This window comes from Spermophilus citellus (genome assembly GCF_964194105.1).
Source record: "Spermophilus citellus genome assembly, chromosome: 4".
NCBI lineage: Eukaryota > Metazoa > Chordata > Mammalia > Rodentia > Sciuridae > Spermophilus > Spermophilus citellus.
Genome location: NC_138185.1, coordinates 185,475,049 through 185,501,494, shown reverse-complemented (window position 1 = coordinate 185,501,494; position 26,446 = coordinate 185,475,049). Strand labels below are relative to the sequence as shown.

The 26,446-nt window shown below is 33.4% G+C and overlaps 1 protein-coding gene across 2 annotated transcripts in view; it reads left to right on the top strand.

Moving 5' to 3' along the window:
- G2E3 (G2/M-phase specific E3 ubiquitin protein ligase) overlaps positions 1 to 26,446 on the top strand; it is a 53,163-nt gene that overhangs the window by 7,034 nt on the left and 19,683 nt on the right. For both annotated transcript variants that reach the window (XM_081288696.1, XM_081288697.1), the window contains 7 exons: positions 10,308 to 10,348; positions 15,012 to 15,109; positions 17,340 to 17,441; positions 18,759 to 18,883; positions 20,034 to 20,199; positions 23,539 to 23,645; positions 24,293 to 24,409. In XM_081288696.1, coding sequence (XP_081144822.1) covers positions 10,308 to 10,348; positions 15,012 to 15,109; positions 17,340 to 17,441; positions 18,759 to 18,883; positions 20,034 to 20,199; positions 23,539 to 23,645; positions 24,293 to 24,409 — 756 coding nt within the window. The remainder of the gene's footprint in view (positions 1 to 10,307; positions 10,349 to 15,011; positions 15,110 to 17,339; positions 17,442 to 18,758; positions 18,884 to 20,033; positions 20,200 to 23,538; positions 23,646 to 24,292; positions 24,410 to 26,446) is intronic.

The following is a 26,446-nucleotide window of genomic DNA, read 5'->3' as shown; positions in this document are numbered from 1 at the left end:
ATCATATTGGGGCTGGGGCTGTGGCTCAGCGGTAGAGCGCTAGCCTAGCACGCATGAGGCCCTGGGTTCAATCCTCAGCACCACATAAAAATAAACAAGTGAACTAGAGATATTGTGTCTAACTACAACTAAAAATAAATAAATATTTTTTTAAAAAGATATCTTCTTTGAATAGTTAGTTCTTGCTTTCAGTTTGGGTGCATCTTATTTCAAAAGCCTTATTCTGGCTAGAATTTCTAGTATGTTAATAAGAAGCAGTGAGAGTTCATATCTTCATATTGTTCCAGATCTTAGGTGGAAAGCTTTCAGTCTTTCACCATTCAATATGTTAGTTGTTTTTCCCCATAGATAACCTTTATCATGCTGAGGAAGTTTCCTTCTGTTCCTAAAATGTTGAGTGTTTTTATCATGAGAGAGTATTGGATTTTCTCAAATGCCATTTCCGCATCACCAGAAAATTGAGATGAACATTTGACTTTTTTAATCTGTTGATACAGTATATTACACTGATTGATTTTTATATGTTTAACTGCCTTTGCATTCCTGAGATAAATCCCAGTTGATCACGATTGATAATTCTTTTTAGTAAGGATTGAATTTACTAGTATTTTGTTAAGGATTTTTGCACCTTTATCCATAAGGGACATTGGTCAATAGTTTTATATATTTATTTGACTTTGTATCAGGATATTACTAACTTTATAAAATGAGTTAGGACATATTCTTTCCTCTTCTATTTTTTTTTTTTTAGAAGGGTTTGAAAAAGATTGGTGTTACTCTCTGGTGTAGGTTTGTTGAAAATTTCTTTTTGAGTCAGTTTTGTTAGTTTATCTGACTTATTTAACTTGCTAATTATTTAACTTAGCATTACAGCTATTCATTGTAGTCCCTTATTATCCTTTTTACTTCTGTTAGGTCTGTAGCAATGTCTCCCTTTCAGTTCTGATTTTAGTAATTTAAGTCCCACCCCCCACCTTGGTCAGTATAGCTAAAGTTTTGTCCATTTGAAGAACTATTCAAATAACTTTTTTTTTCATTTTTTTCCTAGTCTTTATTATATTATATAAACTCTAATCCTTATTATTGCCTTCCTTCTAACTTTGGGCTTAGTTTGCTCTTTTTCTGGGTCCTTCAGTTACAAAGTTAGGTTTATTGTTTTGGGTCTTCCCCCCCACCCCTAGTTCTGGAGACTGAACCCAGGGGCACCTTACCACTGAGCCACATCCCCAACCCCTTTATTTTTAATTTTCAGACAGATTTTTGCTTAGCTACCCAGACTGACCTTGATCTTGCTATCATCCTTTCTCAGCCTCCCAAATCACTGGGATTACAGATGTGTGCCACTGTGCCCATCTCAGATCTTCTTTTTTAATGTAGGCATATACAGTTATAAATTTCCCCCAGTCTTGTTTTTTGCTGCAGACATTAAATTTGAATATACTGTGTTTTTATTTCATTTTGTCTGTTTTTAATTTCCCTTGTGATTTCTTCTTTGACCTTTTGTCTAATTAAGATTGTGTTATTTAATCTCCAAATTTGTGAATTTTCCAGTTTCCCTTCTGTTACTGATTTCCAGTGTCATTCCATGTGGTTGAAGAAAATACTATGTGTGATTTCAGTCTTTTAAAACTTATTGAAATTTCTTTTGTGGTCTGACATATGGTCTATCCATGGTGAATGTTCATGTGCATTTGAGAAGAATGTGTTGTATTCTGTTGTTGAATGGAGTGAATGTTCTATGTATCTGTTTGTTAAGTCTAAAATTATTTCTCCATTTCTGTCAAGTTTTACCTCATATATTTTGGAGTTCTTAGGTGAGGGTTTGTTTATATTATATCTTTTTGATGGATTGAACTTTTAATAAATTTTTAATGTCTTTCTTTGGGTCTTGTAACAGTCTTTGATTTATAATTTATTTTGTCTCAATAGAACCACCTAACTTCATATTTGGGTTCTATTTATTAGGAATACTTATTTCCATACTTTAACTTTTGCCGCAGTCTGGCTGGGCACAATTCAGGAGCCACTTGTCAAAAGAAACGAACTTTATTTTTAGAACCACACACACAAAAGAGCTCCTGAGGAAAAACCCTCAGAGCCCAACTGCCACCACCGGCTTCCCACAGCCTCTCACACAAACACAAGCCTCCCCACCTCCCACAATCCTCCTGCTCTTGATGCCGATTGGCTGGGTCACATGGGCGGAGCCAAAAAAGTCCCCCAATGAGCAGCTCCGTGGTCTGAAAGGACAGGGAAACAGCCCGATGAGCATCACCGCAAAGGAGCCAATCAGCTAGATATTGCTGGGGCTGCTGTGAGCCAATCATCAGCTGGCAGTCTGAAAGGGCGGGGAAACAGCTCAATGAGCATCTCCAAGGAGCATCACCACAGAGGAGCCAATCAGCTAGATGTTGCTGGGGCCGCTGTGAGCCAATCATCAGCCAGCAGCTGGAAGTTTGCTGGGGCCTCTTCGGCTGTGGCTCTCAACAAACTTTCAACCATTTATGTCTTTGAATCTAAACTGGGATTCTAATAGAATATAAGGATGAATCTTTTTTTTTTTTTTCATTTTGTCAATTGCCACCTTTTGGTTGGAGAGTAAATTTTTTATTAAAGTAATTACCATTAAGGAGAAATTTCTACTATTTTCTATTTGTTTTCTGTATTTCATATCCCTTTGTTTCTCAGTTCCTCTATTACTGCCTTCTTTTGTTTAATTGATTTTTATAGTATCATTTTAATTTCTTTCTCATTACCTTTTCTGCATTTTTTTAGTTGTGTTTTTAGTGGTTATATTGAGGGTTACAATTAATAATACAAATTAATGAAAATACAATTAATATCTTAATTTTATAACAACCTCGTTTGATTACTATCCACTTAGTTTTTATAGTGTATGAAGAATATGCTCCTATGTGAACCATCCTTCCCCCTTTATGTTGTTATTGTGATACATTACATCATTAGGCATTTTTGTGCCCATTCTGTTTATATATAAGGTGCCCTTAGTTTATACATATTGTGTCCAGTAGCATTGCTTTATAATTATTTTATCTATTTTTCTTTTGAGTCATATAGGAAAAAGGAGGAATTACACACCAAAAATATAATACTTTTGGCTTTTATGTTTACTTCTTTGTTGTTTTTTTTAGCTGCAGATGGACACAATACCCTTATTTTATTTATTTATTTTTATGTGGTGCTGAGGATTAAACACAGAGCCTCATGTGTTAGGCACGTGTTCTACCACTGAGCTACAACCCCAGCCCTATGTTTACTTCTTTAGTTACCTTTTACCAGTGTTTTTATTTTAGCATATGACTTAGAGTTACTGTCTAATGCCATCATCATCTCTAGTAGCCAGATCTGCTAATAATGAAATCAACTTTTGTTTGTTAATGTCCTTAAATAACAATATTTAAAGAAAAAAGTGAGAAAATTTTTCATTTTTTTCTCACTTTTTCTTTAAATACTTTTATTTTCTTTAAAAGTTATTTTTAAAAAAATTTTTTGAAGTAATTTTCATTGAAACAGTAGTATACTCAATGGCTCAGGAGGCTGAGACAGGAGAATCATGAGTTCAAAAGAATACACAAGGAAAAGGTCTCCCTCCCACCTCAGACCCTGGATCTTCTGATCCTCTGCAGAAACAATCACTTTTATCTACCTCCTAGATGACTTTCCACACAATGCAAGCTTTTTAAAAACCTTTTTTATTGATATATAAGATCCATTCCAAATATATTTGATTACAAAATAAATCATGTTCATTGTAAAACATTTCAAACTATACCAAAATTTATAAAGAGAATTCCTACCCCATCTCTCCCCCTGAGAAAACCAAGATTAACAATAAGAGATCTGGAAACCTTGAAGTTAGAAACCTTAGATACTTGCTGAATTCCTTCCACTCTTCCTCTTTCCATTAACTCTATCTTCCACTTTGCATATAAGAGTCCTAACAGGTAAGTGGTAGAATCCCCATTTTGCCACTAAGGAATTTGAAGCTCAAAGAGGAAGTGGGCTGTTCACTGTTACAGGGAGAGCCAGGAATGTGTGTGAACTAAGTCTTGGATTCTTTCTCCCCTTGTTCCTTTGCCTGGTTCCTATTCAGAATCTTCACGGTTTAATTGCTATGGGTGGGTCAAATGAAGTAGCAGATAAATTCTCTTATAAGGGGCTCATTTTTTAGGAAAGAAAGGACTTGGTCCTCTTAGAGCTGTGACTGAACATCTTTTTGTTGCTTAAGCCCTGACCATAGGTGGAAATGTTGACAGAACTGGTTGCTTAGAGCCTGACTTGGTCAGTAGGAGGGGAGCTAGGATTGGAATGAGACCTTGCCTACTGAGGAATAGTCAAGCCCAGGCGGAAAATGTCCAGGCGATGAAAGGCATTGTATTATTATCTAATTATCCAATCCAAGAAGATTCATATAGTTCAACCACATGGTGGAATCCACTAAATTGCCAGAAGGAATTCCTAACATTCTTCAAACATCTATGATCAAGTACACCAGTATACCTTTGCACATACTGTGCTTAGAATGGCTTTCCTATCATACCTGCTCAATGTATTTATCTTTTACAATCAAATTACAATGTCATCTCCTCTATGAAGCCAACCACTCTCTGTATAGAATTTACCACACTGTTTATATGAAATACTTGTTTACTCACCTGCCTCCCATAAGAGTGTATGAACTGATCTCTATTTGTGAAGCACAGTTTTGCTGCATATAGAATTCTTTATATATAGCTCAGTTTTGTTTCTTTGTTTTTCATTTCTTGGCATATTTCATCCCACTACTTCCTGGAACCCCTGGTTTCTCATGAGAAATTAGCAAATGATCTTATTAAGGATTCTTTTGTGTGATCAGTCATATCCCTCTTGCTACTATCAAGATTCTCTCTTGTGTTTACTTTTGTCCCTTTGTCTTTATTGTGTCTAGTTGTGGATCACCTTGAGTTTGTCCTGACAAGAGATCCTTGAGCTTCTTAAAAATGTGTAGATTGAGGTCTTACATTAAAAATCTAGGGAAGTTTGGGGAAATTATTTCTTCAAATATTCTGCCTGCTTCTCTCTCCTATTCTTGGACTTCCATTAGGTATATGTAGTAAGCATACTGTGATAGTATCTCACCGTGTCTTAAGTTCTGTACATTTTTCTTTTTGCTCACCAGGCTAAATAATCTCAGTAAACTTATCAAATGTGCTATTGAATTTTCCATTTCAAATATTTTACTTTTCAGCTGCAGAATTTCTGTTTGTTTCCTTTCTGTCATTTCTGTCTCTTATTGGTATTCTCTGAGACATTTTTAATTAAGACAGTTTTTGCCAAGTTTTTATGTTTCTGAGGAGATATAGACCTCTCCCAACCAGAGCTCCTGGCTCTGCCATTTTTTAATGTCCCTTATTATTGAGTTTTGACAGTTTTTTCCAAAAATATATATAGAAGTCCTTTTTCAGATTATGATTTGCAGATACTTTCAGTCTGAAGCTTGTCTCATTCTCTTAACACTGTTCCTTGATAAGCAGAAGATACTAATATTTAAGTGTCTGTTCAGTCTTTTGTCCATTTTATTTCTTAATTGTGATGTCTTTTTATTGAGTTGTATTATTATCATTTTTTGCAAATGTTTTCTTCCCAGATGTCTTGCTTTTGTATTTTCATGCCAGTATCTTTTGATACGGAAATTTTAATTTTGACATTTAGTTCATCAATTTTATTATTTTTATGGTTCACAGTATGTCTATCTTAGATAAGGAATCATTGCCAAACACGGGATCATAAAGGTATTTCTCTTTTTCTTTTTTTTAGAATTTGTGTGTGTGTGTGTGTGTTTCATTTTTGAATTACATTCAGTATGTAGAATCAGTGTTTATTTTTCCTCCAAATATTCAATTATTCCAGTACTATTTATTGAATAAACTCTGATTCCACAATTGAATTATTGTGATATCTTTGTTGGAAAGTAATTGTCTGGATCTATTTCTGGCCTTTTTAATTATGTTCTATTATAATCTGCCTGTATAATCTTGTCTTGATTGATATAACTCTATTGGAAGTCATGGATCATAGTACAAGACCTCTGACTTTGACCTTTTCATAAATATTTTTTGCAAACTTAACCCCCCAAAAATAAATAACCCAGTCAATAAATGGGAAAAGAAACTGAACAGACACTTCACAGAAAAGAAATACAGTTAACAAATATATGAAAAAATGTTTAACATCTCTAGCAATTAGAGAAATGTAAATTAAAACTACACTGATATTTCATCTCACTCCAGTAAGAATGGCAATTATCAAGAATACAAGTAACAAATGTTGGCAAGAGTGTGGGGAAAAGGGTATGCTCATACATTGCTGGTGAGATTGCAAATTGGTGCAACCACAATGGAAAGCAGTATGGGGATTCCTCAGAAAACTTGGAATAGCACCACCATTTGACCCTTTATCCCACTCCTCAGTTTATACCCAAAGGACCTAAAATCACCATGCTACAGTGACGCAGCCACATCAATGTTTATAGCAGCTCAATTCACGATATTTAAACTATGGAACCAACCTAGGTGGCATTTAACAGATGACTGGATAAAGAAAATGTGGTATATATACACAATGGAATATTACTCAGCTATAAAGAAGAATGAAATTATGGCATTTGCTGGTAAATGAATGGAACGGAGAATATCATGCTAAGTGAAATAAGCCAGTCCCAGAAAACCAAGGCCAAATGTTCTCTCTGATATGTGGATGCTAATGCATAACAAGGTGTAGGGTAGGGAAGGGAATGGGGGTGGGAATAGGAAAGACAAAAGAATGAGTCAGACATAACTTTCCTATGTTTATATATCAGTGTAACTCCACACCATTTACAACCACAAGAATGGGAAGTTATACTCCATGTATGTATAATATGTCAAAACACATTCTACTGTCATGTATAACTAAAAAGAACAAATAAAAATTTTTAAAAAACATTTTTTGCTTTAGGTATATTTTATGTACTTTACATAAAGTAATTAAGTTGAACCTTTCTAATTAATGATTTAAATCAGATCATTCCTTTAGGAATATTTATTTTTAAAATGCTAAATTAAAAAGTCAAATAATTCTTTTATCAAACATGTGACTCTACCACATTATGGGTTTTTTGTGGGTTTTTTTTTTTTTTTATGCTCATATAACCTTTATTTCAGCTTTACTATTATCAGTTGGATTAGAACTTTAGGAAATGTTGAATGGGCAAGATCTGATGTTTGTTTATTCAAATGATTACACCAGGTGGAAGAGAGTGAATTTGACATCAGATGCCCCATGAAATGAATCTCCAGATGTTAGGCTGCAATCATTTAAACACTTGATTGGGGCGAAAGGTTTGCTTCTAAGATGTCCCTCACTCATCTTATGTTGAGGGTCAGGCCGTCTCTGTTTCTTCCTAAATGGGCCTTCTTCCTAAATGGAACATTTTGAAAGCTCTGTGACAACTGCAGCTAGCTTCCTTCACAGGTTATGATTCATGATTCATAGAGCAGGGAGGAAGTCACAATGCCGTTTATGACATATCACACATTGTCATTTGTGCCATAGACTTTGGTGGAAGAAGTTACCAAGCACTAAGTGCATTCACAATCAAGGCAAGGGATATCAGGCTTTACCTACTGAAGGCAGTATCAATCTATATCACTGACCAAGTAGAGGTAAGCAATGGAAGACATATGGAATACCTTTTGACAGTGACTTCCCAGAACTTCATTAAAATGTTCTAGGAAGAGAGAAAATTTGACTTCAGGTACCCCACGAAATTACTCTTGGGTTGTGAGGCTGCAGTCATCTGTTTATTTCAGATGCTGGGAATTGGGAAGAAGGCTCATGTGAACTGGTCAAAAGTATGAATTATAGAATGTCTTTAGAAAATCCAACTTTTGAGTAACTTAATTTTGTTATAATTTCAAACTTAGAGAAAATCTTAAGAATAGTATAAGGAACTCCTATATACTCTTTCTCTGGATTCAACAATTATTTTCTGCCATTTGCTTTATTATCTTGCCTGAGCCAAACCAACTTAAAACCATATGGGTAAACCTATAGTTGATAAAATTAGGTTTACTGACTCTTGGAGTGAAATTACAGACCAGAGGAGCCATAGGGCTTTTCACAAAAAAGGGGGAGAAAAAGCATTCTTACAGGGTTTTGGAGCATTAACATTTAGATGAAATATAAATGAAGCAGAGGGCTGGGGTTGTGGCTAAATGGTAGAACCTAGTATGTGTGAGGCACTGGTTCAATCCTCAGCACTACATTAAATAAACAAACAAATAAATAATTAAAGATGTTGCTCCCATTTGCAACTAAAAAAATAAAAATAAAAAGAATATGTAAATGCAGCGCCATATAAAAATAAATAAATAAAATAAAGGTATTACACCCATCTACAACTAAAAAAATTTTTTTTAAAAAAACATATAAATGAAGCAGTGTTTTGATAGGCTCAGAGCAAGCCAGGGCTGTGTTTAAAGGAGTCAGCATCAGCTGTGGACTACAGAGTGGACTCAGAGTCTTGTCTCCTCGAAATATATAAAATGATGTGTTCCAAAAGCCCTGATCTAAAATTCTGTACATCTGTTGGAAAGCAAGATTTCTTCTCTGCATCAAAGTTGCTAGGGTTTCCTAACAAAAAATATTTCAGAAAATTTTTTTCATAATGGCATTGCTTTGCCTGTCTTAGAACTTTATATGAATGAAATCAAATGTATTTAAATAGTGTGTAGTTTCATTTGCTCAGCATAATGGCTGTGAAATTCATCTGATGCATCTTTTCATTGCCAAGTAGTAGATTGTGATCCTCAATAACTTGACCAGTTAGGGCAGTCTGTAGTCATTGTATGAGCATGTACAAACACCAGAAGTACCATCTTCTATAGAAAATCATTAGTGCATATCAAAATATAAATGTGTATGTATGTGTGTGTGTGTGTGTATGTATGTATGTCTATATATATATATATATATATATATATATTTATATATATATCCATCCAGGAGACAAAGGATTACTTCTTTAACCCTTCTTTAATAATTGTGGATTTTCTTAAGAAATAGCAATCTTGGTAACATAGAAGTTGAATTTTTAAAAGGAAAAACAAAATATTAGTCTTGGGATCAGTATGATTTGAAGAGTTGGACTATAACTGTTTATGAAAGCACAAAAGCATTGTATAAGAAATTCATATTTAAATTCAGAACAGTTCTTATAGTCAGTATGAAATCCGAAGTCTAAATTGTAAGAGAATGATATCAGTTTATTTTCATGCATAGTAGTAGGACATTATCCTCTAGCCACTCAGTTATGGGTTGGTCTGTTTCTACTTTCTATAAACTTTGACAGATGTTTATCTTTCTGTGCATTGATTCTGCAACTATAAAATGAGATTTATTTACCTAGTAGCATTACAGTTTATTCTTTTTCATTTAAATTTCAAGAACTTTTGCATACCTTATTAAACTTGAATCTCATAATAAAATTTCAGTAAGCTGTTCATATGCCTCTGGTAAAGTCAAACTAATGTTATTAAGATGTCTTCTTCAGGCCTTTGATCTTTTAGGGAAAAAGTTGTATTTCAGTAATTGTAACTAGTTTTATTTGCTTAATAAAAGATAGTTCAATTTCTTTAAGTATTTGAGCAGTTGAACACTACTATACTACAGAATGTAATGAGGCAGACAGATGCTCACAGCTCTATATTGAATACCTTGAATGCAACAGCCACAAATATAAACTTAATAAAAGGATTGTTTTATATACTAATCAAATACAAACTGATGATGTGATTTTCTTTTTCAAAACAGTGAACAATTCTTGGTAAAATTTTGAACAGAAACAAATTTATATGGACATTACAGTCTACAAATGTTGATTTAGTCCTAACGGGGGAGGGAGTGGAGAAAGACTTGCTATTTATGTATAACAGAGGCTCTAGGTTATTTGAAAATCTAGACTATTTGTTGTAGAGGACTTCTTGGTGTACTGGAAAATGTCCTGTAGTTCTGACCTCTTTCCACCAGGTATCAATAGTCATCATAAGTGTTTTGATAACTAAACATTCCCTTCAATTAAAAAGTCTTCAGACTCTGTCATCCTTGCTGATAACTAGTGTTCCTATTTGGGCTAAGGTGAAGAAATTAAGTACTATACTAGAGTAAGAAATGATTGTGACTCATTCATAATCATAACTAAATTTAATTTAAATGATTAATTTGAGACTTCAAAAATTAAGTTGGGTGTATGTTCTTATTTTTCCTAGTAAAATGAATGAAAATAAACCTGGTGACTCACAGACGCTTGGTAAGTAACTATATTTAAAACATTTCCTTTACAGTAAATCTTTTTAGAATACTGCCCAATTAATAGGAATGATTTTTCTGATGCATGCATACTTTCTATGGCCATGTACTAAAGTATATTATTAAGAGTATTAATTTTCACAAACAAATCTATTAGAGAACAATTTTTTCACCAAATTTTATTTGTAGTCTGTATATGTTTTATATTTGTTATATATAGTATCTGTTGGCTTACAACCATGAGAGATGAAGCATCTAAATTGTTACTCTATACTCTTCTGCCACTATTTCTCCCTCGTCCAGTTTTTTAGATTTTTTAAAATTCCCTCTAAAAATATTACACTTAAATTTCTCAACCATCAATTTTAGAGATTTTCTGTGGACTACCTCATTTGGAATAGGGAAATTGGTTCCTAAACTTCCCTGAACTCTCTTTTCTTTCCTTCTGCCTCCAGTCTTCTATCAATTATGCTAATAGTTGTGAAATTTTAATAATTTGTGTACTACCTTCATTCATTTGCCAAATGCAAATTCATCCGTACTTTTTCTTACTTGATTTTTCCCAAGATTAACTTTTTACTTATACGAATGCGTTTAAGGAGGAAGCTTTATTCTGTTATTATAATGGAAACCAGTATCATTTGCTATCATAGAGGATAATCTTAATTATAAATATGATAAAGTCAGAACAATTTTACTGAATTTTAAACATTGAAAAACCAGCAAGTACAAATACATGCAAAAGTAATTTTCTAATAAAAATACTTTCCTGAGCCGGGTGCAGTGGTGCACACCTGTAATCCCAGCAGCTAGGGAGACTGAGGCAGGAGGATTGCTAATTCAAAGTGAGCCTCAGCAACTTAGTGAGGCCCTAAAGAAACTCAGTGAGACCCTGTCTCTAAATAAAATACAAAAAAGGCCTGGGGATGTGGCAGTGGTTAAGTGCCCCTGAATTCAGTCCCTGGTATCAAAACAACAACAACAAAGCATGTCTGAAACCTACTGCATCCAAGGCCCTCCATACTGGGAGAAAGGAGACAAGAAAAATGGGAACAAAGGAAATCCACAATAGCAAATGCACCTTAATACAGGGTTTGTGAGAAGGACTGTGGTCCCTTCTATGGTCTCTGCTACTTTATGAGGACTGTTCTTTCTACATGGTCTCTGCTAATTCTGTGTATTTCTCTTCCTCTTAATAGCAGCCTGTACACTATAACTAAAAGTATAGCTATTAGGGATAGAAGAGTTAACTAGTGTGTAAAGTGTCTTATATGAACAAATGGTAGTTTGCCTGGTGTTAATGTGAACAGGTTCTTTGTATGGAGAGGAAGGGAGCAAAGATGCTGAGGGGCTCTAAGTTATGATATATTAAACTAGAATTACAGAGGGCCATATAGTAAGGATATTTCACATTATGAAATATTGGCTGGTACTGTTTCTTTCAAGTGCTGGATCTATTTTATGAATAGCCTGTTAATAAAGTACTTTTCAATGCATCCATTCTTGATTACACTTATTTATCAAGGTAAATAATACTAACTGCTGTAGTAGGTAAGCTCTGAAGTCTTAATGGTTTAACACAATAAAAGTTTATTACTTTATTCATTTCTTTGTGCCACGCCCTTTTAATTATATTTATGTGCATTGTTCCTTTTTATCCTCATTAAGGACACACACAGTTTGAGATAAATACTATTGTTGTTCTTTTTTGATGGGATGTAGAGGCACTTAACCACTGAGCCACATCCCCAGCCCTAGTTTATATTTTTTATTTAAAGACAGGATCTCCTTGAGTTGCTTAGGGCCTAAGTTGCTGAACTCACGATCCTCCTGCTTCAGCCTCCCAAGATGCAGGAGTTATAGGCATGCACCACCACACCTGACTGTTTTCCTCATTTTTAAGATGAGTAAATGGAGTCATAAAGTACTATAGTGAAATGTGCCAGGCACAGAAAGACAATATTTTGCATGATTTCACTTGGATATGGAATATGAAAAAATAGATCTCAACACAGCAGAGTAGAAAGTTAGTTATCAGGGGCAGTGGTTAGTGGGTAAGGTAGCAATTGGAAAGATGTTGGTCAAATGATTCAAAATTTCAGTTAGGTTAATTTGACCTTCCTCCCCCCACTCTGGTGCTGGGTATTGAACCTAGTACCTCACAAATGTTAATAAGAAAATAGAGTTCAAGGATTCTCACTACAAATAAGATGGTAAGTAAGTATGTTAACTCTAATGTATATGATGATTAGCCATTCCACAATATATATATTTTGAAACATCATGTTGTATACCATAAGTATATATAATGGTGGCGGGGCAGGGGTGGAGCAGGGAGTGTGAAGCCAAGTCTTAATTTAGATCTCTCCGACTTCCCAAGTTTTCTTTGTGTGTGTGTGTGTGTGTACATTATTTGAACTATTTTGAAGGGTACATTTTATTTTATTTTGGGTAATGGGGATTGAACCAAGGGGCAGTCAAGCACTGAGCCACATCCCCAGCCCTTTTTTTTTGTATTTTATTTAGAGATAGTGTCTCACTGAGTTTCTTCCGGCCTCACTAAGTTGCTGAGGCTTGCTTTGAACCCAAGATCCTCCTGCCTCAGCTTCCCAAGCCGCTGGGTTTACAAGCTGTGCACTACCACACCCAGCCAAAGGGTACATTTTAGTTTGTTCACAAGGCTGTGAAACCATCACCATGATCTAGATCACCTACAAAGGAGACTACTCATTAGGTAGTCACTTCTCATTTTCCATGACTGCAACACTAATCTGCTTTTTCTCTAGATTTACCTATTCTGTATAATGTAACCCATTATGTAGATGAAATCATATAATGTCTTTTTATGCATGATTTCTTTTGCTTAATGTCATTTATTAGCTTATCTGTGATGTTACATATATCAGAACCTCTTTGCTTTTAATTGCAAAATAATATTCTATTGTATGGAAATACTATAGTTAAGGTTTGTTTCTACTTTGGCTATTGTGAAAAGTACTGCTGTGCACAAGTATTCACTTGAACATCTGTGTTCAGTTCTTGGCTTGTATACCCAGGAATGGAATTGCTGTGTCGTGTGGTACCTTTCTGACATTTTGATTTTAGCTTTCTTTATGTGTGTTAGGTGTTATTTTATTGTGGTTTTGTCTGTTGACTGCCTAGTGATATAAAGCATGTTTAATGTGTTTAATGATTATTTGTGTATCTTCTTTGGAGAAATAGGGGTAAGATCCTTTGCCCATTTTTAAATTGGGTTGTTTGTGTTTTTGTTATTGGGTTGTAAGAGTTTTCTTACACATTCTAGATACTCCCTTAACAAATGTTTCCCAAATATGTTCTCCCATTTTATAGAGTGATTTTTCACTCTCTTGATAAGAGCACAGAAATTTAAATTTTGATGAAGTCTAATTTATCTAGGCTTTTGTTACTTCTGCTTTTCATGTCATGTGAATTATAAGGAACTATTGCCAAATCCAAGGTCATGAAAATTTACCCCTATCTTTTCTAAGAGTTTTATATTTTGGGCCCTTATGTTTAGGTCCTTGGTCTATAGTGAAATCAATTTTTAGATATGGCATAAGGTGGGGGTTCAACTTTATTATTTTACATGTGGCTGTGCAATTGTTTTAGCACCATTTACTGAAGAAATTTCTTTCCCCATTAAACTTTGATAACCTTATCACAAATAAATTGTTCATAAATGTTAAGAGTTTATTTCTGGATTCTTTTGTACTGATTTACTATCTCTATTCTATACTGATTTGATCACTGGTTTTGTTGTAAATTTTTACTCTTCTCTTTTCTCTGTCAGTCTAGCTAAAAATTATGGAGTTTGTTGATCTTTTCAAAGAACTAGCTTTTATATTTATTGATTCTATTGTTTTTCTGTTCCCTATTTTTTTTATATCTGTTTTAATCCTTTTTCTTTCTTGCTTTCGCTAGTTTTGGATTTAGTTACTCCTCTTTTTCTAGTTCTTAAAGGTATAAAATTAATTAGGTTACAATTTGAGAACTTGCATTTTTTCATATAGGCTTGTGTGAACCTAAAGATCAACCAGGGTAAAAGTTTAGGGTTTCTGATGTTTTTTTGAAATTATATTACCTCCATTGGTATGCACATGCATTCACCTGTATATATAGGAATTTTTAAAAATCCCTTATTTAATCCATATTTACTTTTTTTTTCTAGTCTCTTTCTCTCTCTCTCTTTTTTTTTTTTTTCCCCTAGACATTTTGGTCTGTCAGTTACTTTAGAGCTATTATCTTCTGTCCTTGGCTATTGCAGCTAGCATTTTTGTTTTAACCTTATAAAAGTTCTGAGGTAGGCAAAAACAAAAATAAGTATCTGAGCCCATCCCTCAGGGAGCTGCCATATAGTTCAAAACACATAAATCACATATATTTTGGAACAAGGTTCAGTAGGTATTGGAGGGGCTGGGTTTGTGGCTCAGCAGTAGAGCACTCACCTAGCATGTGCGAGGCCCTGGGTTCGATCCTTAGCACCACATAAAAATAAAAAGGTATTATGTCCAGCAACAACAACAAAAATAAATAAATATTTAAAATAAAAAGAATTTAACACATCAACTGAGAGAAACACCAATTCCATGAATCATTTTGAAATTTTAAAATATATTTTGTCTGTTTACTTTTTTTATTATTAGCTTGTGTTTTCTGTCGAAAAAATGATGACTGTCCTAATAAATATGGAGAAAAGAAAACAAATGAGAAGTGGAATCTCACTGTACATTACTATTGTTTGGTGAGTACAATTTATAATTAAATTCTATAAATTTGGTGAGAATTAGATTCTGACACTGATTTCTGAGAACTAGACAAATTGTTTCTATGTGTTAAGATGGTACTTTTTAATATATCAAATTCTACGGCTCTGAAATTACGTTGTATATATAAAGATCTATCATTACCTGTTTGTCTAACTGGGAGGGGAAAAAAAGGAAAAAATGATTAGGTCTGTAAAGGAAGGGTTCTTTTTATCACTTATTTCCTTACTTACTAGTGACAAGTCTCAAAAGAGGGTTCAGGGAATAGAGGGAAAGTATTTTATTTCACAGACTCCAGAAGGAAAAGTTCTGGCTAAAGGTATAACATAAGTGGAAAAGGAAACAGGTTAATGTATAATAGATCACTCAAAAGAAAGTAAAACTGATCTGTTTCCTCTTCTCTCTGCCAACTTCTCATCACACTGAATCTCTTCCTTAAGGTAGTGGTGCCATTAATATCTTAGCATGCCAAGGTGGTATTTGTACATATCTTAGAATTTGATAAATAGGTAAGTTATCTATCATCATTTAACAAATTATTCTGAAATTTAGCAGATTAAACCAACATTTTTCCCCCAACATTTATTATCACAGTTTCTGAGGGTCAGGAATCTGATATCTGCCGAGTTGGATAGTTCTGACTCACAGTCTCTCATGAGATACTTATCATCGTGTCAGCCAAGTTACATCTGAAGATTTTACTAGGCTAGAGAATCTACCTACAGTGGCTCACGTGCCTGTGACCACAGTTCCTCCTAGCTGTTGACAAGAGGCCCGAACTCCTTACCATCCTATGCGTCTCAGTAGGGCTATTCACAGTATGTTATTTGGTTCCTCCCCAAAGCAAGGGATGAGAGACTCAAACCAGATGCAGTCATATTACCTAGTCTTCACAATCACCTGTCTCTATCCCTTTTGCTTTATTGTATTTGTTAGAAGTGATTATTAAGTCATACCCTATACTCATAGGAACAGGAATTAAGCTCCATCTCTTGAAGGAAGGAGTATTAATAGTTATTTATGGACATATTTTTAAACACACCGCCATCTGGGCTAAATTCTTTAACTGCTTCTTTGGAAAACCATCTAAAGTATTCTTATGTGCTCCTCTAAATACTAAGGTTTTTTTCTGTCTCAGGTACTCTGTCGGTTAAATATACTTGAACACTGGTCTAATCACCTTATACGGTGTCTTCAGAGAACATGAAGTTGGCATTCTAAATATGCTCATATCTAGATCTTAATATGTATCACTTTTTTTTCAGAACACTATATTAATGAAAACAAACTTACATTTTTAGAACATTATATTGATGAAAACTTCTAATTATAAACTTGCTCTGCTGAAGCATTTTTAATTATTTAATTAAGTTGATCATATCAAAATTTATCTTAGAGTCTGTCTTATAAATGAATATAATACTTCAAAAGAAGTATTGACCCCAAGTTTAACCCTTTTAAGATTCTGTTTCATTATGAACAGGGAAATATTGTAATGTTACAAGTGGAAATAGAATGTTAGAACCAAAAGACACTTAGAGACATGTTTAAGGTAGCAACTTTAAATTCCTTGCCTAGAGGTTCCAGAAGGTTAGGCACAGAGCCTGGTTTGTAGGCCAGGATTTCATATTTCCAGTCCATGCTTTTTTTTTTTTGATTCATGCTTCCTTAACATATTTAAACTGTGAAGTTAAAATGAGATTTTTAAAAAGAGAAACATTTGTTATCAATGATTGATTCAATAGGTTTCCCTACAACTATGCCTTTTATGATTCAGAATTCCAGTAGATTTAAAGTTAGCCTGAAATAGCACTGATAATCTGTATTGGCTCCATGGATTTCAATGTATTATTTCATTTACAGTATTTTGTATTTACCACTCCTTTTTTCTAAAACTAAATTTTAGATGCCCCCCCCCCACACTTTCCTTCCCATTCACCTATATTCATACATTCCCTTCCTACCATCTTTTTTGTTGTTGTTGTTCCTGAAATACTTTTAGAGTTCAGTTTGGGTATATGAACTATTAATATAGTGTCTTCCAAATCAAAGGATGTGAATAACTTCTTACTTTGGCCAGGAAAAATAGTTATTTTAAGTATATATTTGAAATTTGAGTCATTTATGTCCATTTTTATTAGAATAAATTATAGATTTTAATCCAAATTAGTTTTTTGGAATTTATTTTCTCATTGAATATGTTCATAGTTGATGTCAAGTGGAATTTGGCAGAGAGGTAAAGAAGAAGAGGGAGTTTATGGTTTTCTAATAGAAGACATCAGGAAGGAAGTGAATAGAGCATCTAAACTGGTAAGTAAATTATTTTAGTCATTACACTAGAAATTTATGACTTTTTAATCTGGGCATGGTGGCACACCCTTCTAATTCAAGGTACTCTGGAAGCTGAGAGAGGAGGATTGCAAGTAGGTCAGTCTTAACTTAGGGATGTCATTCAGTTGGACATCTTGGATTCAGTCACCAGTACCACTAAAAGGATATAAAGGGAGAGAGGGAAAAAAAAACTTAACGACTTTAATTTTGTTTCAGTGTATATTTTTGTTGAATATAGTAAGTTTTAATAAACAATTGGTATTTTTGCAAATGAGAATTTAACTGACCCTGAATAATTCATATGACAATACTGATTTCTCTTTCTTATTCAACCTACCCATTATTTTACTCACTCTTAAATCAGCATATGACCATAGTTCTATCCCTGCTGATCTACAAACATTTAATTCTGAATCACGACAACCATTTTTTTTTATTTCTTATAGCTCAATTGCAGAGGTTGAAATGAGTGGAGGTTAAAATTTATACAACTATGAAATAATTTATGATCTCCATAACTCTTGTGACCCTGATATGACATTGTATGTTTATATTCAGTGAGTGTCCCCTTCTATTCTCCAAGATAGGCTTTCTAAATTTTAACCCCTTGTCCATTAAATTATTTGTGAATCTTCTATATGATTGCTACCTTGCTAAATGCAAGGAAAGGGACTGTAGGTCTCCCTATGGTCTGAGTAGAAGTAATGATAGAGAATGAATGAGAAGATTGAAATTATAGGAGCTTAAACATCCTTTTGGAGAACACTGTTCATCCCACTAGAGGTATCTAATGCTTCTTCATTTTGGTTAGGACAGAGTAATTTTAGCTAGTATTTTACAAATTCAACTTTATTATTATTTTCCTATTCTTGGAATTTTTAAATTTTTATAATTTCCATTAAGATTTTATTGCAACTTTCATGTGTACCTATTATGTTTATAATATTTAACTCATTACACTATATACCATAAAAATTGTCAATACTTGCAAAGTCTTTTCTATCAATTTCTGAACTAGAAATTTATGACTTTAAGCCAGGCTTGGTGGCAAATACCAGTAAGTTTAAAATGTTTTAGTAAGTGGGAAGGAAAGGGGACTTCTTCCTTATAGCAGTGAGTCTTTGATATCTTTGATTATTTCAGAAAAATTTTTTAAATATACTATCATTACAACCATTATGATGAAAATAATTTTCAATCTCCCCATAGGAAATATTCACTAATACCTTGATCATATTATAGTACTCAAATTTTTTTTTTTTTATATTGTGGCTCTGTTTTCATGTTTTCTTCTAGAAATGCTCTGTTTGTAAGAAAAATGGTGCTTCAATTGGATGTGTTGCACCTCGATGTAAAAGAAGTTATCATTTCCCATGTGGACTTCAGAGAGAATGTATTTTCCAGTTTACTGGCAACTTTGCGTGAGTTACTTAACTGTTCAACATGAAATGTGAATGTTAAAGAATAGTTGAAAATGAATATCACAATATAATTCCCTTAAAATTACTTTGTAATTACATGTACATACTGTACATACTGAGTTTATATGTACATGCTGTATATGTTTGGGTGTGTATGAAAGATATTTATAAGCTATATCACCCTCTTATGGCATTATTTTTGTCTGCTAAGTCTTGAAAATAGCAGTGTTTAGAATGGGCCTGATGATTAATAGTCACCTGCAACTTTCAACTATAGGAAATAATATTGAACTTCAGATTTATTTATATTCAGTAAAAATTTCTACCTTACATTTTTCTAGATTTTGATGTCAGTGTTTAGAATTAGTAGTCCAACTTTCTTTCACAGGGCCATATATATTTCTCAAGAAGTAAATTGAAGGGCTGGGACTATAGCTCAGTGGTAAAGTGCTTGCCTAGCACATGTGAGGCCCTGGGTTTGATTCTCAGCACCACATAAAAGTAAATAAACGGAATAAAGGTGGTGTAGAAGATAATTCTTTTAAAAAGTAGTAGTAGTAAATTGAAGGCATATAAATTTTGTTGAGTCCAAAAAAATAAATATTGTGCCCTGGGATGCCCCTGAAAATATTTGCTTCCTAAATAACTTCAAACGTTAATATTTTATAAATTTTGGAATTAGGTATTTCTTTTTAAGTCTTCATATTTTGACCTATGTAATGGCTGTTACTATCTAAGAAAACAACAGTTTAGAAAATACAAGTGGAAATAAAGTAGATTAGTAATAGGTTATTATTATTTACATAATTCATATGATATGATTAAAATATTTTAAGTCTAAGTTCCTGCCTCCTTTAATTGTATTCAGTATTGGGTTTAACAGTATGTATACTTATTTGTTGAGACAAAAGTATGCGTTATTTATATGTAATATTACATAGAATTCTCAGTACAACATTAGTTTTACTGAAATTTTGTATGAGATCTCACCACCAAAAATTTTTGTTTTGAAAGGTCATAGAGACAAATTTTATACTGAAAGGCTCTAGTCTGTTGCAGATTATATATGAGAGAGATGCAAGCAAATTTTCTCTTAAATTGTTGGGTCTTAAAATTCATGAGATATTATTCTTAAATATTTACATTTTAGGTCATTTTGTTGGAAACATCGACCTGTTCAAATAATGGCATCCAATAATTACAGAGATTCCTTACCATGCACCATTTGTTTGGAATATATTGAGCCTGTTCCTACTTATAACATACTACGAAGTCCATGTTGTAAGAATGCTTGGTTTCACAGAGACTGTTTACAGGTAAGATATGTTTTATAAGCTTTCTCTGAATGATATAAAATTTTATTGTTTGCTGATTTTAATTTTAAATTAGAATTGGAACGTGTAGATGTTTGGGATTGAACTCAGTGCTTTGTGGATGTTGGGCAAGTACACTTCTACTGCTGAGCCACATAACCATCCCTACTTGGTACTTCTTAAAGTAACTAAAGCATTCAATTTCTAGCATATTATACATATGAAATTTTTCCTATTTATGGGTACAGTGAGCATTTAATAAATACTTTAGATGCCACCTTTTAATATATTTTTGCTTATAAAATTTTGTTTTTATCTAAGGAGTTTGTATTTCACAATGAATAAAACACAAATTTTAATTCCTAAGTTCCATTTAAATGTTCAAGCTAGAAAACCAGGAATTGGCTACTAGTAAGTAATACTGAGGACTTAATTTTTTTTTAACTATAATAAACTCTTTATCATAACTCCTTGACAGGAAAGTGATTACTGTTGGTGAATTGAAAATATTGGTTCTTTGAAAGTCAGTTTGTACATCAAACACATTGACTATTTTTCAAATAAACAGTATCATAAAACACTGGACATTGGAGCTAGGGATGTAGCTTAGTGGTACAGCACTTGCACAAGGTTCCTTGTCCAGCACTGCAAACACCCACACACATACAACATTAAACATAATTTACTATTTCTTTGTTTAGGAAAACTCATTAATATTTTATTAATATTAATAGATCCCAACTATTAATAATATTAAATATGTAGTATACATGTGAAAGTTCTGTTAGACATAATGCAATGCCAAATAACAAAGGATTTATTTAAGTTTAATCCTTTTTTTTTTTTTTTTTTTTTTTTTGGTAGTACTTGGGGTTGAAACTAGGACCTAGCACATGCTAGGCAGTTTGCCTCCCGAGTAGCTAAGATAGGTATGCACCACCCCACCCAGCTAGGTCTGGTTTAACTTTTTTTTTTTTCCTTAAAATTAGGATATATAAATTTATTTATATTTCAGTGAAATCTTAAAAGTCCTAACATAGTCAAAGGACTTTAGTAGATCTTGGATGGCTATTTTCTATTTCATACATTTTACTTTTTTTGTATGGTCCTTGAACTTTTATACTTAAGATCATTCAAGGAAAATAAGAGCCAGGTACAGTGGTACATGCCTGTAATCCCAGCGGCTCAGGTGGCTGAGGCAGGAGGATTTCAAGTTCAAAGCCAGCCTCAGCAACCATGAGGCACTAAGCAATTCAGTGAGAATCCTGTCTCTAAATAAAATACAAAATAGGGTTGGGGATGTGCTCAGTGGTTGAGCCCCCCCCCCAAAAAAAAAAAGTTGCATCAGAGCCTATTTTATTGGGGAAATATTAGAAATTCTGGTAATTGTTGCAAAAAGTGTGCATAAAAGCATCCCAGGGACTGCAGTTAATAAACAACATCATAAAGTATTATCCTTAGCTATTGAGGAAGAGGTTCACATGTGAGAATTTTTAAAAGGTAATTTTTCCTAATTTAACAGTTTATATTTGAATAAATGTAATTGCCAACAAATGTGTCTTGTTAATTTTCTGTTATTATTCAAAACAAATAAGATTTGCCTCACTTATGTGTTAATGAAGCAGAGAGAGGGTCTACGACTTGACCTGGTATTTGTAGGGGTCTTGTGAAACTGAAAATACTGAGTTTTAATTGTCATTGAAAAGTAGAAATACTATTCCTAACAAAAAAGTAGAGCTATTTTATGCAAATTAATTTATAATCACAGCCTCACAGACACTTGTCTGTGATATAAATATCAATAAGCCATTGTTACTTGATTAGCGCATACTAAGGACTAATTCTAGAGTCACTTTCTCTAAAAGACCTCCAGTGGCTTTTTCGTTTTGGTGCCAGAATCTCAAATGAAATATAGCCTAGATAGCTGTATGTTGTTAAACAAATATCATTATTTGAAACCACTAACAAGTGCTATATGTAGGAATTTTGTGAGAAGAGATTAAAGGTTAGAATCAAAGGAATTGGTAAGAACTCACACTCTTCCCACCCCACCACCACCCCCACCCCCGGCCTTATATATATAGCCTTCTAGTAGCTAGGAATTGTCACTATTCTTGATTAGTTTGGATATCTCTGTCATCGAATTTTTTTTCCCTCCCTTCCAAATACTTTCTTATAAAATATCTTATATTTAGTAAGATCTCAGGATGTATCTGCAATTGCTTAAAGCTCCTTTAGGTTCATAGATTTTGGTAACTTGTTGCTTCCCTCTCATGTGTTCAATGTTGAGTGTACCATTTATTAGTTCTCTGAACCTGAGCTCCTCTTACTTTTTTCCTTCACACTAACTGTTCTGCTTCTGGTTTATATTTACCCATCTGGTTTCATTACTTAGTTCAGCTTCACCAGAATGTAATCCCTAAATATATTATTAATTGTAGTTTCCTAATCACTTGTTCTCTGTCTTTTCACAGAGGCTTGATATATGCCATTCCCTATCCTTGGACTATCTATTATCCTATTTTCCTAGTAAACCTCTATTCTTCAAAACAGCTGTGGCCTCACTATCCCTGTAATACTTTTGTCATTGTAGACTAGGTACTTTTTCATTTTTCTGTCCATGAAGTTTTTAAGAAATCAGCACTTGTACACAATATTATGGTTGTATACCTGTATTGTGTACTTGCTAAAACTCCTTGAAGTTTAGTCATTTTATGTCTCTATTTTTGATTCACAACATAGTATTTTCATCTATAAAGTATGAGTTAACATTTTTGTTTTTATTGAATGTGTGTGACTGGTTTTTTATTAGGGACTGACTACTCTTCCTAGTAGGCTTATAGCTTCCTGTTTCCTTCTGAATATACCATGTGACTTCTTTATTTGTGTTTGCTATAGCATTTGGTAACAGGTTTTATACTTTCCCCATTTGGGGAAGAAAATTCAAGAGGTATAAGTGAAAAACAGAATCAGTAATGATTTATGAATAACATGTAATTAAACATTCTTTCTGGATGAAGTAGCTAAAGATTTTCACTGGTTTTCCCACAGTGTGGACGACAACACAGTATTTAGGAATTGAAAATGTATTAGGCTACAAAAATTGAGAAAAATATTGGTGATGAATATAAAGCTGAACCATCTATTCGTTAGACCTGGGAATCGGGGACTCTCCAAATTTTAGCCATGGGATAGCTTAGTTTATAAGTTTTGAGAACCACTAGTTATAGAAAATGTTTTCATAACATATAAAATGAAAAACAGCACATATTCTATTATGTAATTCATAAACTGGTAACAGGCTTAAATTGTTAAAAATAGATTTTCCATTTTCCACTATAGGTTCAAGCAATAAATGCAGGAGTGTTTTTCTTCAGGTGTACAATATGCAGTAATACTGACATCTTTCAGGAAGAGATGTTAAGAATGGGAATTCACATTCCTGAAAAGTAAGTAATAGTTAGTCTTTTGACCAAAAAAAAAAGCTATTCTAAATGTTTTAACTTTAGGATTTAATAATATTAGATATAATCATTTATGTTTGACTAAGTGATCATGGACAGATAGCCATTTCCAATGGCAAGATATAAAGCTTACTTCTCCTCAGATTGCTATTTCTTATAAGAGACTTTGACATAAATGTGTCATTTACTAATTTTTAGTCTCATTTTAGTAAGTATTCCAACTGTCCGATTGATCAATTTATACACAAATCATCTTCGAAACAGTATTTATAAATTATCTAAGAGAATCAAAATGGTTTTAAAATGAGTGAGAAGAATTTTCTTAATGCTTAAAGATGAATCCAGAAGTAATTATAGTAAACCTGAAACTAAAATTTGGAAGTGAAATATTAGAAAAAATGTAAGTTTTAGAAAATTTCTGCTTAATTTTTCACTTAAGTGTTTGAAAATTTACTGTGGGATTAATTATAGGTTAAATGACATGATGGATTTATATACTGAAAAAAGGATATCCTAAAAACAACAGGTTTTTATCCTTGTTATTAAGTATGAGAAAGGTTTTTAGATTTATTACCAATCCTTTTATATAACATTTAGGTCAAAGTATATTTTATATCTTGCTTCATTTATAGGGATGCATCTTGGGAATTAGAGGAAAATGCTTATCAAGACCTTCTGCAGCACTATGAGCACTGTGATGTTCGAAGATGTCGTTGCAAAGAAGGGCGAGACTATAATGCACCCGATAGGTATTTCTGGAAATTGAATTGTGCTTAGTGGTTCCTTTAAACCTTTAGCTGAGAAAGCTAGTGAAACAGTTTTGCTCTTTTAGGGAGTTTGATGTTTTAACTTGAGATAAAGTATGTTTACATCTGCGTATGGAGGAATTTTTTTAGTACAGCTAACCTGTTTCTCTGGTATATTTTCATGAAGGTCCTCTTCCTAGATAAACAACATTCCATACAGTAGATATTAGCCATATGTGGCTATTATTGAGCCTTTGAAATATTGCTGTTCTAAATTGAGAGGATGCTTTAAGTTTAAAATACACTCTAAAGATTTAGTTTACTAGGACTGCCATAACAAAAGACCACAGACTGACAGGGTGACTTAAACAACAGATATTTGTTTTCTCAAAATTTTGAAAGTTAGAAGTACAAGATCAAGGTGATTACAGGTTTGGGCTTCTTCAGAGGCCATGGCTTACAAATGACTTTCTTCTAGCTGTGTCCTCTCATGGTTATCTCTCTGTTGGCTGTGTCCTAATCATTTTTTTATGATGGCATTTGTCATTGTTTTAGGACCTAACTACAGACTACATTTTACTCTGATTACCTCTTTATAGCCCTTTTCTTCAAATATAATCATATTCTGAGGTAGTAGGGGTTAAAACTTACCTGAACATACGAATTTTAGGGGGTTGGCACAAATCAACCTATAATCATATGAACAGAAAAACTTAAAATTATCTTTAAGTTTGTATTGATTAATATGTTAAAGAAAATGATAGTATTTTGCAAATAAAACATTTGAAGTAATTTTACCTATTTTGTAGTACATTTTTAAATGAGGCTACTAGAAAATTTTAAATTATATACTTGGGTTACATTGTGCTTCTGTTGAACAGTAGTACTCTAGAGGGTAATTTAGATAGATTAATCTGTTTCTTTGGGGTCATTATAAAATGGGTTTGGCATTTGAAATTTATTGATTACTCTTTTGTAATGTCAATACATAGCTGCTTTTATTTTTAGCAATCATTTTGTGTCTTGTGTATTTCACTAGAGATCAAGAGTCTCTTTATTTAAGATGAGGATAAACGTCAACAAATCGAATTTTATTGAAATTTTTGTAGGAAATTTTAGTACATTATTATTCCTGTTACATAGTCTTCCTTAACATAGTCAACTTAGAGTGTAGAGTAGAATATTAGGAGCCTTATTTCTCATGGAAAGTGATTTGGCTGGATCAGCTACTATTTATTTGTGAAGAATTAGCTGAGGTCTGACCAACATTGGAAAGTTTACCCTAAGCAATTCTTCCTACTCCTGATTCCACACTCAAGGCTACAGATTTCCTTCATTGTGCTTGGTACAATATGTTTTCTGCATGTCATTTTCTGCATGTAGCTATAAAGCACAATCCTTTTTCTTTTTAGCAGCATCTTTTTGAGATTGTTATCACATATTGCTTTTTCTCCTTGGACACAGATATCTGCTGACTGAACTCTTGCATTGTAAACTTAATCCCTCTTATCCCAGTGAGAGGAAGGCAGTATTGATGAAAAAGCAGCTTGGTATAATAGATAAGAATATGGGTCTGAAGCCAGGTAAACTGGGTTGGAAATCTGACTGAGGCTTAACCAGTGTGACCTTGATTGGGCAAGTTATTTATCCCTCTATGCTTAAATTTCCTCTTCTTGACAATGAAGGTAGCAATAGTTCTGCCTTCTAAAATTGTATTAAGCTCTTCATATAAAGAGTAAGAAGTTGACCTGTTGAATGAAATATGTATTCATGTTAGTTGTCATCTTCCTTCTCATCAGTGAGCCAGACCTATTTGAGGAAGAAGGAGAGACACATGCATACACACCTGCACACCAACCCACAGAGAGGGATGCTATGACCAAACCTACAGCAGAAGTGGGAGTATATTTAGCTACCCATCTTGCCACCCACATTTACACACACTCAAGAAGCTTATATCTGTTTCTGTACACTATTATCCATACAAAGAGGAGGGAGCCTCACACCACAGTTCACACCCATACCTACAAGTAAATATGA